At 56.4% G+C, this 12,847-nt stretch overlaps 1 protein-coding gene across 1 annotated transcript; it reads left to right on the plus strand.

Moving 5' to 3' along the window:
• Positions 1 to 3,635: 3,635 nt before the first annotated feature.
• PLEKHG4 (pleckstrin homology and RhoGEF domain containing G4) lies at positions 3,636 to 12,441 on the plus strand (the record flags this gene model as incomplete). The annotated part of the gene is made up of 20 exons (XM_081119064.1): positions 3,636 to 4,176; positions 4,345 to 4,440; positions 4,514 to 4,637; positions 4,726 to 4,819; positions 4,903 to 4,977; positions 5,058 to 5,174; positions 5,337 to 5,435; positions 5,531 to 5,679; positions 5,841 to 5,979; positions 6,074 to 6,190; positions 8,145 to 8,327; positions 8,561 to 9,063; positions 9,139 to 9,385; positions 10,113 to 10,202; positions 10,283 to 10,504; positions 10,597 to 10,767; positions 10,840 to 11,017; positions 11,669 to 11,785; positions 11,924 to 12,160; positions 12,248 to 12,441. 20 exons carry the CDS (start codon positions 3,636 to 3,638, stop codon positions 12,439 to 12,441), a joined length of 3,693 nt encoding a protein of 1,230 aa, XP_080975190.1.
• Between the last annotated feature and the right edge of the window lie 406 nt (positions 12,442 to 12,847).

The raw sequence follows: 12,847 nt of genomic DNA on the forward strand, positions 1-12,847 counted from the left end.
CAGGATGGCAGAAATGGCCTTCGGTGCCACCTGAGCTACCTCCAGGCCTTGAAGGGGGAAGGATTTTGACCTGGGGAGATGGGTGTTGGCATTCCAGGTAGAGGAGAGGTAACTAAGACTTGTAATCAGATCAGTTTTCCAGGTCAGTATGGGAGCTGGACAGGAAGGCACTGATGCCATTGGATGGCCCTGAATGCCACACTAAGGAGTTTGGAGTTTATTTAGGCCAAAGGTGAGAGAGGTCTAGAAAGTTAGGGATATATGTCACCCTCATTGTCTGGGGCAGTATTGAAGAGGGTATACAAGATTTGAGATGGAGTGAGGGCAATGACTGTAGGTCTCTTATTACTAGGCCCACTGAGGCACAGAGTATTTTATTTTATTTTACTTTATTTTATTTTAATTTAATCAATCCTCACCTGAGGATATTTTTTTCCACTGCTTTTCAGAGAGAGTAGAAGGGAGGGAGGGGGGAGAGAGAGAAACATTGATGTGAGAGAGACACATTGACTGGTTGCCTTCCCCATGTGCCCCACCCTAGGTCGTGGGTGAGCAAACCCACGACCAAGGTACATGCCCTTGACCGGTAATCAAACCGCCAACCCTTCAGTGTGCAGGCTGACCTTCTAATCACTGAGCCACACAAGCCAAGGATGGAGCATTTTATTTTTGATTTATTTATATTGGCAAGGAATGGAAGGTTGAGGGAAAGTGAGGGAAGGCTAGGAAAATGGCAGGGGAGGGAAGCCCATCCCCATTTTATGATCTCAGTGGAAAAGGCTGCTATGAGTATATTCTGCTGTCAGGAGAGCCACAGAGATGGGCCCCATGAGTCACTGCTCAGTCCTGCAACCTCAGCCCACAAAGCCTGCTGTGGTCAGCAGCCCAGGCTGGCTCCAGGCTGGCTCCAGGCCCAGCCCCCAGTATTCCCCACTAGGCCTCAGTCTGCCCCCATTTCTATCTGTATCTTTGCCATCAAGGGGCCATGGATCCTGTAGCTTTCGGCCTCTTCTGTGTCCCTTTCAGATAGAGCCTCAGAACCTGTCTCCATTTGTGACTGATTTACATCTGGATCATGGCTGAAGAGCCTCAGGAGGGCAGGGGTAGTGTGACCCATCTCAGGCATCCCCTAAACATTTATTGTTGCTGGAAGTAAGAAGTGGACAGCACATAGTCTCTGTTTTCATGAAGCTAGCTTACAGGGCACATTCTATGTGGAACAAATAAACCAAGGCCTGGCCCTGGCCCGAATCTGTTTGCCTGTGTTCTGGGGTGCTGGGGTTAGCGATGGCCTGTGGCTTAAGGCCTCTTATTTGCCTCTGGTCTTGGAGGGGTATGTGTGCCTGCCAGCAGGTTTCCCCCTCAGCTCTTAGGGCTCCTAGGGGGCCTGGCTGGTGGGTGGGGGTGGGCACACAGTGGGCAGCAGAAGGGGTGGGAGGGAGCAGGAGGCAGTGACTCAGTGGGGTGGCCCTGGGACAGCTGGGGAGGGAGCCAAGGTTGGTCCTGATGCTCACTACAGCTAGAGGAGGGTGGGATGAGAGGACCCATTGGGGATTGGGGATGGAACAGGACAACTCCAAGGCTCCTCTCTTGCAGCCAGATCAGCTCATGAAGAAGACTCCTTGGTAGCTGAGAGTCTGAACTCTGGGTGCTGATGTGACAGCTGGAAGGCGGGGGGATTGCTGTTCCCACTGTGCCTGCTTCTGATGCTCAGGCTCCCTCCTCTGGCAGCCTCCTTGGGCTCACGAGGGAGTCCCTGCCTTAGAGTCAGGGAAGCCATTAAACCCAGGAACCAAGGGCCTGAGCCTGCTGTGGGGCACAGTGTCTTCTTTTGGCCACATAGCCTATCTTCTAATAATCTTCCCACAACTTCTGGGGGGGTGTTAGAGTAGGTCCACTTGTCTCAAACGGACCTCAGAACTGGGAGGGATCTCACAGGTCAACTATCCAAGTGACTTTCACCAGTTGAGGATCCCCTGTCTGAGGGTGAAGTGAGGGCCAGAGCACCAGCACAGCCCAAGTGCTGGTAGCAAGTGGACGCTTGACATACAGGGTCTTTCCTAGTCCCCAGGGCAATCCCAAGAGGAAGAAATGACTTTTTCTTTTCTTTCTTTTTTTTAAAACAAGTGAGTAAAGTGAGGCTGAAAGAGAACTGAGTTGCTGGAGCTCACCCAGCAGGTAAGTGGAGGAGCAGGCCTGGGGTAGTATCTCTCTGGTCTGGACCTCATTCCCAGCCTCCTTGACTAGACTTTGTGGGGAAGGGGGTGTTGGCTGGGGAATGAGTGTATGTGCAAGAAGGAATGTAAGGGAGTGGAGGGTCTGGGCCTGGTGGATTGGTGGATTCTGGCAGGCCTGGTTCAGCTCCCACCCCAGAGACCTCCCTGCCCACTCCCTCTCTCCAGCCCTACAGCAGTCACTCTTCCCATCATGGGATCATACAACTTGTCTCTTGGTGCCTGGGCCTGGAAGGAAGATGAGGGTTGCAGTGGAGGGGACCCTCCCTCCCACCCTCCCTCCTGCCCTCCATGAAGATACCCCTACTGGCTCCTAGCAGCCCCAAGTAGCTGATCTGGGCTTAGGAAGTCTCTCTTTCTAGGGGCGTCTGACACCCTGGGCCCACACTTTTCTCCTGGCTGAGAATGAGTGCTCCTTGTTTTGTTTAGGGAGGCTGGGACAGGACTCCCCCAATATTTCGTGCATTCCAGAGCAGAAGCCCCCTCTCATACACACTCCACCCCCGCAAGCCCTTTCCCCCCACCCCCAGGAGGATCCACGGGCTCACTCACTTGTGCACCTCCACCGCCTTCCCCAGCGGGGCCGCTTTTAGGGGAGTGGGCACAGCGGAATGGCCATTGGTCTCTGCCCTGGCCCGACTGAGAAGCTGAGTCACAGTCACTGGGGCCCTGGGGCTGCGGGTGGAGTGGAGCCGGCTGGGCCCGCGGGGGAGGAGTGGTCAGCGGGCAGCAGGCGCTTTCAGGGTCCGGCCTCCACGCTGTCCGGGCGGCCGTCCGTCCGCCGTCGGGTCTGGCGCGGTGGGCTGTGGCTCCGTCCTCCGTCCCCCAGGGGGCAGCGCGGCGCCGAGACCTCGGATGCCCTGCGCCCCTCCCCGGCGGCCGGGAGGCGGCGCCCGCGGACGCCGGCTGAGCGCTGTTACGCGCCGTCGAGGCTCCGCCGCGGTACGTAGGGGGGCTCCCGGTCGCGCGGCCGCCTTGGCTTCCCTGCTCCCTGTGGCGTCTTCCCCGCGGGGTATGAGTGCGGTGGACCGGGAAGGGTGGAGGCGCACAAGTCCCCGGGCGGGGCGGGGTTCCCGTTGGCCCCCCAAGTGCGAGCACGAGGCAGCGCCCCCAGCATGGGCCTGCAAAGCGGCGAGAGTGCGCTTTCGAGGGTGGGAGGCCACGTGAGCGTAGCCGGGCAGGGCCTGGGTGGAAGGGAGACCCCTGCCTTTCTCCCCTCTCCTCAGGCCTGACCCGCGGCAACATCGGCGCTCCCTGTGCTTGGGCACCAAAACTGGCATCTCCTACAGCGCCTTCTGCCTGCGTCCCCCGCTCCGAGTGCTACCCGACCGTTTTCAACCCTTTTCCTGGATGAGCCGAGGCCTCAGTTCACGCTGAGGCCCCAGCCTCTCTCCCGCTTCCATGAGCAGCCCCACCCTTAAGGAGTGGGTGATGGAAGGGTCCCTGGGGGATGGGGATGAGTCTCCAGACTCCCAGGGCCATGCCACCGACTGGAGGTTTGCTGTGTGCCGTTACAGGGATGACTGGGATGAGGAGGAACCTGTTCCCCAGATGCAGGTCAAGGACCCCAATCCTCCAAGACCACCAGCTGGGGCAGCCCAGGGTGAAGGGCTACAGGGCAGCCCCCTGCCTGGGGAGCTTCAATCATCCCCAGGACACATGGCTGCAGATGGGTCAGGGGATGGCCAGAGGGGCACATTAGGAGGTTCCTCAGGCAAGTCAGAGGAACCAGGCCCCTTTGAAGTGGAGAGCCTCCTAGGCCTAATGTCTTCCCACCTTAGCCTGGCACAAGGCAAGAGTGTCAGCCAAGGGGGAGACTTGGCAGGGGACCCAGGTCCAGGCAAGGTAATGACAGCTGGCTTGAACCCTGGAGGTTTGGACAGAGACTCTGTGGACCTTGGAGGCCCTTTATCTGAGACATCATCACAGCTGCTGGAGCGGGGTAAGGGAGACTGGGCGGAGATGTCTTGGAAAGGAGTGGGGGAGTGCCTGGAGAGGGATGCCAAGACTTGGGGAGGGCTCCCACCCTACTCAGGCTGAAGTCTAGGTCCGAGGAGGGGATGTTTGGGTAGGTGGGCCAATGCAGACTCAAGCCATTTCCCTTCCTAAGACGGCAGCGGATCCGGCCTCCCTAAGCCGGCTGACTACCTTCTGGCCCAAGACCTCGCCTGGGAGCTGCTGGCCAGTGGCATGGCTGCCCTCCCAGGTAGCAGGAGGGACTAGAGGTGGTGGAGGTGGGGTGACTTGATTGGCAGGTGTTCACTACCCTCTCCCCACAGGGACTCGGGATGTAGAAGGCCGGGCAGTGCTGCTTCTGTGCGCCCATAGTCACACCTGGCTTCATCCCAAGTGCAGCAGCCATGAACTCATCCGCCTCCTGCTCTACCTGCGAAGCATCCCCAGGTTGTGGAGAGGAGGTTGGGGGATAGACCCTGAGCTAGGAGATGGCAGGGCCTGGGAATTAGATACTGAACTAAGCCTGCTCCTTTAGGCTTGAAGTGCAGGCTCTGGGACTGACTGTGCTAGTGGATGCCCGAATTTGTCCCCCGAGCTCTTCCCTCTTCTGGGGGCTCAGCCAACTGCAAGTGAGTACAGGATTGTAGCTCCTCACCCCCAACCATTTCATTTGTGTAGGGTTGGGGCAGGGATGAGTTCAGGTATCTTTCAGGAAGCAGCCCCAGGGTCCGTGCACCAGGTGTTGCTGGTGGGAAAAATGCCAGAGGAAGTGCCTTCAGGGCTGCAGGTACTGAGCCATGTTGGCCAGGGGTGGAGATGGGGTGCTTCCCCACCAGGCCTGGGTCACAACATTATTTTTTCCTGCAGCTAGAGCAGTTGTCCTCTCATCAGAGCCTGCTGACCCACATTTCCACTTCATGGTTACCTGCTTCACTGGGAGGAGGCCTGCCTTACTGCCATCAGGCCTGGCTGGACTTCCGGATGGTCAGTGGACTGGGTTGGGCATAGGGTGGGTATGCAGGCAATCTGGTCAGCAGAGGAGCCTCTCCCGGGCTGGCTGGAGCAGCACAGAGCTGGCTACAGCATCCTGGAACCCAAGATGCCCAGGATCAGCACTGTGCAATGCTCTGTCATGCCTGCTCACAGCGTCTAGAAGCCCTACTGCAGAGCTGCCAAGTGGTTTGTATCCTGCTCCAGGGGACCATTGAGAACGTGAAGGATATGCCCCAGCCCATGGAGATTGGGGTGAGTGTCTCCTCCTGACTCTTCCCCAAATACTTCCTGTCTCCCTCTTTTTCGCCCATGCTCATCTCCACCACCTGTGTTGCCTTTAATCACAGGAAGTTGATCAGCTACTGCGGCAGGCACGGGTCCTGATGCAGCATGTGCTAGACTCACCACAGCTGGCATGGCTACAATGCCAGGGGAGTGTGGAGCTGGCATGGCTGAAGCAGGAGGTCCCAGAGGTGACCCAGAGCCCAGACTACAGGTAAGTACAAGACCAGCTCCCAGATCTTGCACCCACATACCATGTCCCCTGCCAATGACTCAGCTGGCTGGCTCAGAACCAGCCAGGATTGTGGTCCCAGGACAGGGTGGAGTGGAGCAAGGCAACTTGCAGGGGCCTTAAGATCGTGTACATTGTACTAGGCCAGCGATGGACAAGGTTGATGAGCTTTATGGCCACGTGGATGGGCTGCTGCACCAACTGACCCTGCAGAGTAACCGCCGAGTACAGGCACTGGAGTTGATCCAGACACTGAAGGCCCAGGAGGGCGGGCTGCACCAGGTGAGAATGACCTGCTTAGATGGGCCCCACCCCTGATCTTAAGCATGACGCCCAACCCACAGCAGCTGTCCTTACCATGTTTGTGCCCCTCCAGATTGAAATGTGGCTACAGCAGGTGGGCTGGCCAGCCCTGGAGAAGCCAAGGGAACCTTCACTGGACATGCTGCTCCAGGCCCAGGGCCCTTTTCGGGAGCTGGATCGGGTTGCCCAGGTGAGTTTGGGCGCTTGTTCATTCTGTAGGTATTGGGGCACTTTGCCAGGCACTAGGAATGCAGGGTGGGTGAAGGCAAATCTAATCTTTTCTCTCTTGGGATTTTCAGTCCAACAGAGAAGTTGTAATTAAAGGTTCAAAGTCATATACATGTGTTTGCAAACTGAGTCAAAGAGCTCGGGAAAGAAGCAATGCATGTGGTTCTACGTGAGTGTGTAATAAAAACATGATCCAGAAGGGGTGTTGGGCAAGCTTTCTTGAGATAGTGACTTTAAAAAAAAATTTTTTTTTAAACAATGATCACCTGGTTTTTTTTGGTTGTTGTTTATCTGTTTTTTTATATCTTTATTGAGTTCAGAGAGAGAAAGGGAGAGAGAGAGAGAGAGAGATAGGAACATCAATGATGAGAGAGTCATTGATCGGCTGCCTCCTGCACGCCCCCTGCTGGGGATCAAGCCTGAAACCCGGGCATGTGCCCTGACCAGGAATCGAACCTCGATCTCCTGGATCTTAGGTCGATGCTCAATCGCTGAGCCATGCCCGGCCGGGCAGATAGTGACTTTAAAAAAAAAAAAAAATATATATATATATATATATATATATATATATATATATATATATATATATATATGTATTTCAGAGAGGAAGGGAGAGAGAAAGATAGGAACATCAATAATGAGAGTCATCGATCGACTGCCTCCTGAACACCCCCTTCTGGGGGTTAAACCTGCAACCCAGGCATGTGCCCTTACCAGTAATTGAACTGTGACCTGGTTCATAGGTCGGTGCTCAACCACTGAGCCACGTTGGCCGGGCAAGGTAGTGACTTTTGAGATGAGAGATGAAGGATAGGCCAGGGGTAAACCAGGCAGAAGAGGGTTGGAGACATGAGACATTCCAGGCTGAGGGGACAATCAGCATGTGCAAAGGTCCTGCAGCTGTAGGGAGCATGTCTGGCCTGAGGAACGGTAAGAAGGACAGTGAGGTTGAAATGCAGAGCATAAGAGGGAGGGAGAGTAGGATGAGATGAGGTAAAACAAGGCTGGAGGTCAGGGGCCCAATCACTAGGCCCTGTAACAGTGCACAATTTAAGCAGGAAAGTCATATTCAGATCTGTGTTCTAGGAAGATTACCCTAGTTTCTGGGCAGACAACAGTTTGGAGGATGGACATGGAGGGTCCATTGAAGAGGCAATTGCAGTGGTCCAGCTGGGAAGTGGTTACTCTGGCCAGGATGATAGCAGAGAGGATGGATTTGAGAAATTGATGGGATTTGATGGTGGATATATGAGAGGATAAGTGGGAGAGGGAGATTGTAAGAATGAATGGGTTCTGTTTCCTGAGAGAGGTACCAGGAGGCAAGGAATTTCTGGGGGAAGGGCATATGTGAATCCAGTCTTGGGTGTACTTTGGAGATGAGCATGTGGGAATAAGAGGAAGACCTATCAGGATTGGGCCTGTCACTTAGAGGAGAGATCTGGCTGCAGAGGGTCACTTGGTAGATGTGGGTATGTGGGTGACATTTGAAGTGTGGTTACACAAGATTGCCTGGGGGGAGAGAGTGGACAGTCTTCAGGAGCCTCAGTGTTCAATGGCCCGGTTAAGGGTCTGGGAGCAGGAGGAGTCATCACCAGAGATGGACAAGCAGAATGGGGAGGGCTTGAATGTTGCTGAGCTGTGGAGTCAGATGAGTCCTGAGACCTGCTGGGAGGTGGATCGAAGTGGGATTGGAGTGGGCTGATGAGGTGAAGACACAGTGACAATGAGGAGAGACAATTTCTCCAGGAAGGTTTGGCTGTGGGGAGGGGTTAAGAGTGAAAAGGAAATGTGTGGGAAGTGGAGGGAGGGTCTTTGATGACAGGAGAGACTGATACTGATGAGTAGATGTCAGCAGAGACCTGAGCTCGGGGACTAGACTACCAGACCCAGCCACTGAGCCCAGCCTCTGTCTCCAGGAGCAGGTCAGGCAAGGGGAGAAGTTTCTGCAGCCACTGGCTGGCTGGGAAGCAGCTGAACTGGGCCCCCTTGGGGCCCGCTTTCTGGCCCTGCAAGCCCAGCTGACTGAATTCTCTAGGGCTTTGGCCCAGCGGCGGCAGTGGCTGGCAGATGCTGAGAGGCTGTTGTGCTTCTTCAAGCAGGTATGTACGGGGTCCTGTCCCTGACTCCAGGTGGTCAGTAGGGCCAGAGGGGTGGCTGCCCAGCTCCTCCACAGCCTGAGCTCTTCCTGGTTGTCCTTCCTGTTCTCCTTGTCTTCAGTCTGACCCCTAAATCCAATTACTGGGGATGTGGCCTGGGGCCAGCACTCTGTGGAGATAGGGAGGGGGAGAAGGTCTTGGTGGGATCCTCCTCCTGTGTGGCCTTGGTGTTGCAGGCCTCAACATGGGCTGAGGAGGGACAGCGGGTGTTGGCAGAGTTGGACCAGGAGCACCCAGGGGTCGTGCTGCAACGCCTGCAGCTGCACTGGACCAAGTACCCTGACTTGCCTCCTGCCCACTTCCGAAAGATGTGGGCTCTGGCCACAGGGCTGGGCTCTGAAGGCATCCGCCAGCAGTGCCGCTGGGCCTGGGCACAGTGCCAGGACACCTGGCTGGCCCTGGACCAGAAGCTAGAGGCTGCACTGAAGCCACCACCAACGGGCAGCACAGCTAGCCTGTGTGTCAGCCAGGTCCCAGCTGTGCCTGCCACCCCTCCCCTGAGGAAGGCCTACAGCCTTGATCGGAATCTGGGGCAGAGTCTCAGAGAGTCTGTCTATCACTGCCACCATGCAGCCACTGTGGCTGCCTGCCACAGACCAGAGGCTAGATATGGTGCCCAGCCAGGGTTATCCCCCACCATGCCTCTGTCAGGAAGCTCTGATCCCAGGAGTCCCAACAGGTACGGGCATTGGACAGGGCAGGGAGGGGAGTGGCGGGGTAGATGCCTAGGGTCCTCACTTCACCTACCTGGTAGGCTCCAGTTGGTGTTGGCAGAGATGGTGGCTACAGAGCGGGAGTATGTCCGTGCCCTTGACTATACCATAGAGAACTACTTCCCCGAGCTGGATCGCCCTGATGTGCCGCAGGGCCTCCGTGGCCAGCGTGCCCACCTCTTTGGCAACCTGGAAAAGCTGCGTGACTTCCACTGCCATTTCTTCCTGCGTGAGCTGGAGGCCTGCACGCGGCACCCACCCCGGGTGGCCTATGCCTTCCTGCGCCACGTAAGCCCCCTCGCCCCCCTGGCCCCTTGCTGATTCTCCCACACTCAGTAAAGCTGTTTGGCATCTGCTTGGTCCCAGGCCTTGTGCTGGGTACAGCTGTGAGTGAGACTAATAGGGCCCTGCCCCTCAGGATGCTCATATTTAAGTAGAGGAGACGTAAAAGTGAAAAAGTTTATTTCAGATTATAGTAGGGGCTAGGAGGAAAATAATCAGGATAGATAGATGATTGTGAGTTACCAATGGGGCAGGGGGTCCCCATTTGAGAGAGCAGTTAGGCCTGTGAGGAGCTGATGTTTGAGCTGAGGCCAGATGGAGAGGCTGGAGTCAGTGTGCCATCATAGGAAAGAGCAATTGCAAAGCCTGTGGCAGGAAAGACACCCAGTGGTCAAGGAAGAGACAGGTCAGAGTGTCTGTGTATAGTGAGCAGAGGAGTAGATCAAGGTGAGATAAGACCAGAGAGTGTTCTTAAAGCCGTGGGAGGAGCCAAGCTGGGTCCAGGACTTTTTCCCCAGAAGGCCTGTGGGCACACCGTTTGTGCACAGGGCCTGTTCTTGCCAGATCACCCCTCATTCAAAGCAGGGCAGATTGGATCTGCAGTAGGAGGCCTTCTTGGGAGCCACCTGTTGGCATTTTGGTCCTCTCAAGCTGAGAGTTATCTGGCCCAGGCAAGGGCAGCCTTTGGGAGCTGGCCCCCTTGCATCTGGGGCTGAGCTACATGTCCTCGCAGAGGGTGCAGTTTGGGATGTATGCGCTGTACAGCAAAAATAAACCTTGCTCCGACGCCCTGATGACCAGCTACGGTCACTCCTTCTTCAAGGTAGGTGAGCCTGAGTCTGATGGGGGGGTAATGGCGGGAGTACCCTGAAGTTGCCTGATGGTCTCCCGTCCACCTGGCAGGACAAGCAGAGAGTGCTGGGGGACCACCTGGACTTGGCCTCCTACCTGCTGAAGCCCATCCAGCGCATGAGCAAGTATGCACTGCTGCTCCAGGAGCTGGCGCGGGCCTGCGGGGGGCCTACGCAGGAGCTCAGTGCCCTGCAGGCCGCCCAGAGCCTGGTGCGCTTCCAGTTGCGACACGGTAATGACCTGCTTGCCATGGACGCCATCCAGGGCTGTGATGTGAGTCATGCCAAGCCGTGGTGGGCAGGTGCAGTGGGTGTCAAGGGAAGGGGCCAAAGAAGCTGGGTACCCACTGGGCCCCAACTCGGCAGGTTAACCTCAAGGAACAGGGGCAGCTGGTGCGACAAGATGAATTCACAGTGCGGACTGGGCGTCACAAGTCCCTGCGCCGCGTTTTCCTCTTTGAGGAGCTGCTGCTCTTCAGCAAGCCTCGCCGAGGACCCACAGGCATCGACACGTTTGCCTACAAGCGCTCCTTCAAGGTAGGCCCACCAGCCCCTGCCCTGGGCCCCTGCTTCACCATGTCTCACCACATCCCTCTCCTGGCCACACAGATGGCAGACCTTGGCCTTACTGAGTGCTGTGGGGATAGCAACCTGCGCTTTGAGATCTGGTTCCGCCGTCGCAAGGCCAGGGACACTTTTGTGCTACAAGCCACCAACTTGGCCACCAAGCAGGCTTGGACGGCTGACATCTCTCGCCTGCTCTGGAAGCAGGCTGTCCACAACAAAGGTATGTCCCTGGCCCCACTTCACCCCCTACTCCCCTTTCCAGAGAGCTTATGTGGTCCCACAGGGGCCCAGGGAGGGCCTAGGGACCTAGAAATGCTTGGGAAGTGGGGAGGAGGTCCAGCAGCAGCAGCAGCCAATGCAGGGGAAAGAACCTCAAAGTTAGCAGTCCTGCTGTCACTGTCTCTGACCATGGACACAGTATTAATCTTTTTGAGTATCACCCTCATCTCTAAAAGGGGAATTACACCTGCCCACAGGATGGTTGGGAGGAGAGAGTCTGGCACCACCAAGGCTCAATGCACAGGATGATTTATCTGCTGGGAATGGGTGTCAAGGAAAGACATTTAAGGGGGCAAATAGCCCAGCTGACATGACTCAGTAGTTGAGCATCGACCTATGATCCAGGAGATTCTGGTTCGATTCCCAGTCGGGGCACATGCCTGGGTTGCAGGCTCGATCCCCAGTAGGGGGTGTGCAGGAGGCAGCCAATCAATGACTCTTTCATCATTGATGTTTCTATCTCTCTCCCCGTCTCCCTTCCTTTCTCTGAAATCGATAATTTATATATATATAAATATAAGGGGCGGGAGATAGAGGCCAAGAGCCAGGCCAATGTCATAAAGGGCCCCAGCTAAACCCACTCTCTACCCAGAGGTGCGCATGGCTGAGATGGTGTCCATGGGTGTGGGGAACAAAGCCTTCAGGGACATCGCCCCGAATGAGGAAGCTATCAGCGACCGCACCATCAACTACGTTTTGAAGTGCAGAGGTAGCTTTATCGGGTGGGGGTGAGGAAAGCTGTGTGGGAGGCAACATGGACCTCTGTCAGCCCCCGTCTTCACCCCCCTCAGGGCCTTGACCCAGGTGGGCTCTCACCTGTCCCAACCTGACCCTCTCTCTTATGCAGAAGTTCGTTCTCGGGCCTCTATTGCTGTGGTCCCATTTGACTATGACAGCCCCTACCTGGGGGCCTCGAGCTCCCTTCCTGCAGACCCTGCCTCCGGCTCTGTACTGGGGTCCCTCAACCTGCACCTGTACAGAGACCCAGCTCTTCAGGGCCTCCGCTGGCCGCTGTATTCTACCAGCTTCCCAGAGGAAACAGCGCTGGAGGCTGAAGGGGAGCTGGGCAGCCATCCATCCTTAAGTAGGTCTGGGCCTAGCCAGAGGCAGGAGGGCATGACTTGGGGTCTGGGCTGCCCCTGCTAACAGCTTACCCACTCTCCTGCCCTAGCTCCTGAGGACTCAGAGGTCTCATCCCAGTGCCCATCAGCCAGTGGCTCCAGTGGCTCTGACAGCAGCTGTGTGTCAGGGCAGGCCCTGGGCCGGGGCCTCGAGGACTTCTCCTATGTGAGTGCCATTTTGCCCCACCAGCCCCTCCCCAACCCAGTCTGGGCCTATGGCTGCCTTTCCTTTAGGTGGAAGTGAGGCTGGGTGGACCAAAGCCATTCCCCAGAGAACCCACCTGAACCAGGAAAATAAGACACTCATGCCTAGGTTGGCACCACAGGTCTGAGCCCAGGCTCTCAGATGAGCAGTGGATCCAGCAGCCTGTAGCTCCAAGGAACATCACCTCTCTCTGGATCTATGGCCAGGGCATAGCTGGCACCGGAGCCACTTCCAGCCCACATGCACTGCCCTATCGACTACACCTTTGACGTCTATGCCTACTAGACATACTGGCAGGGGAGTCTACTGCAGAGCCTGAACGAGCACCCTGATCCTGGGCTCCTGGCTCCCTGTCCCCTTCTGTCTCCTCTCTGGTTCCCACCCCCATTGAGGGTTAGGATTAGGTTAGAGCAGAAGGTGGGTGTTTCCATGCTCAAGGCTGGTG

Source organism: Miniopterus schreibersii (assembly GCF_964146895.1).
Source record: "Miniopterus schreibersii genome assembly, chromosome: 18".
NCBI lineage: Eukaryota > Metazoa > Chordata > Mammalia > Chiroptera > Miniopteridae > Miniopterus > Miniopterus schreibersii.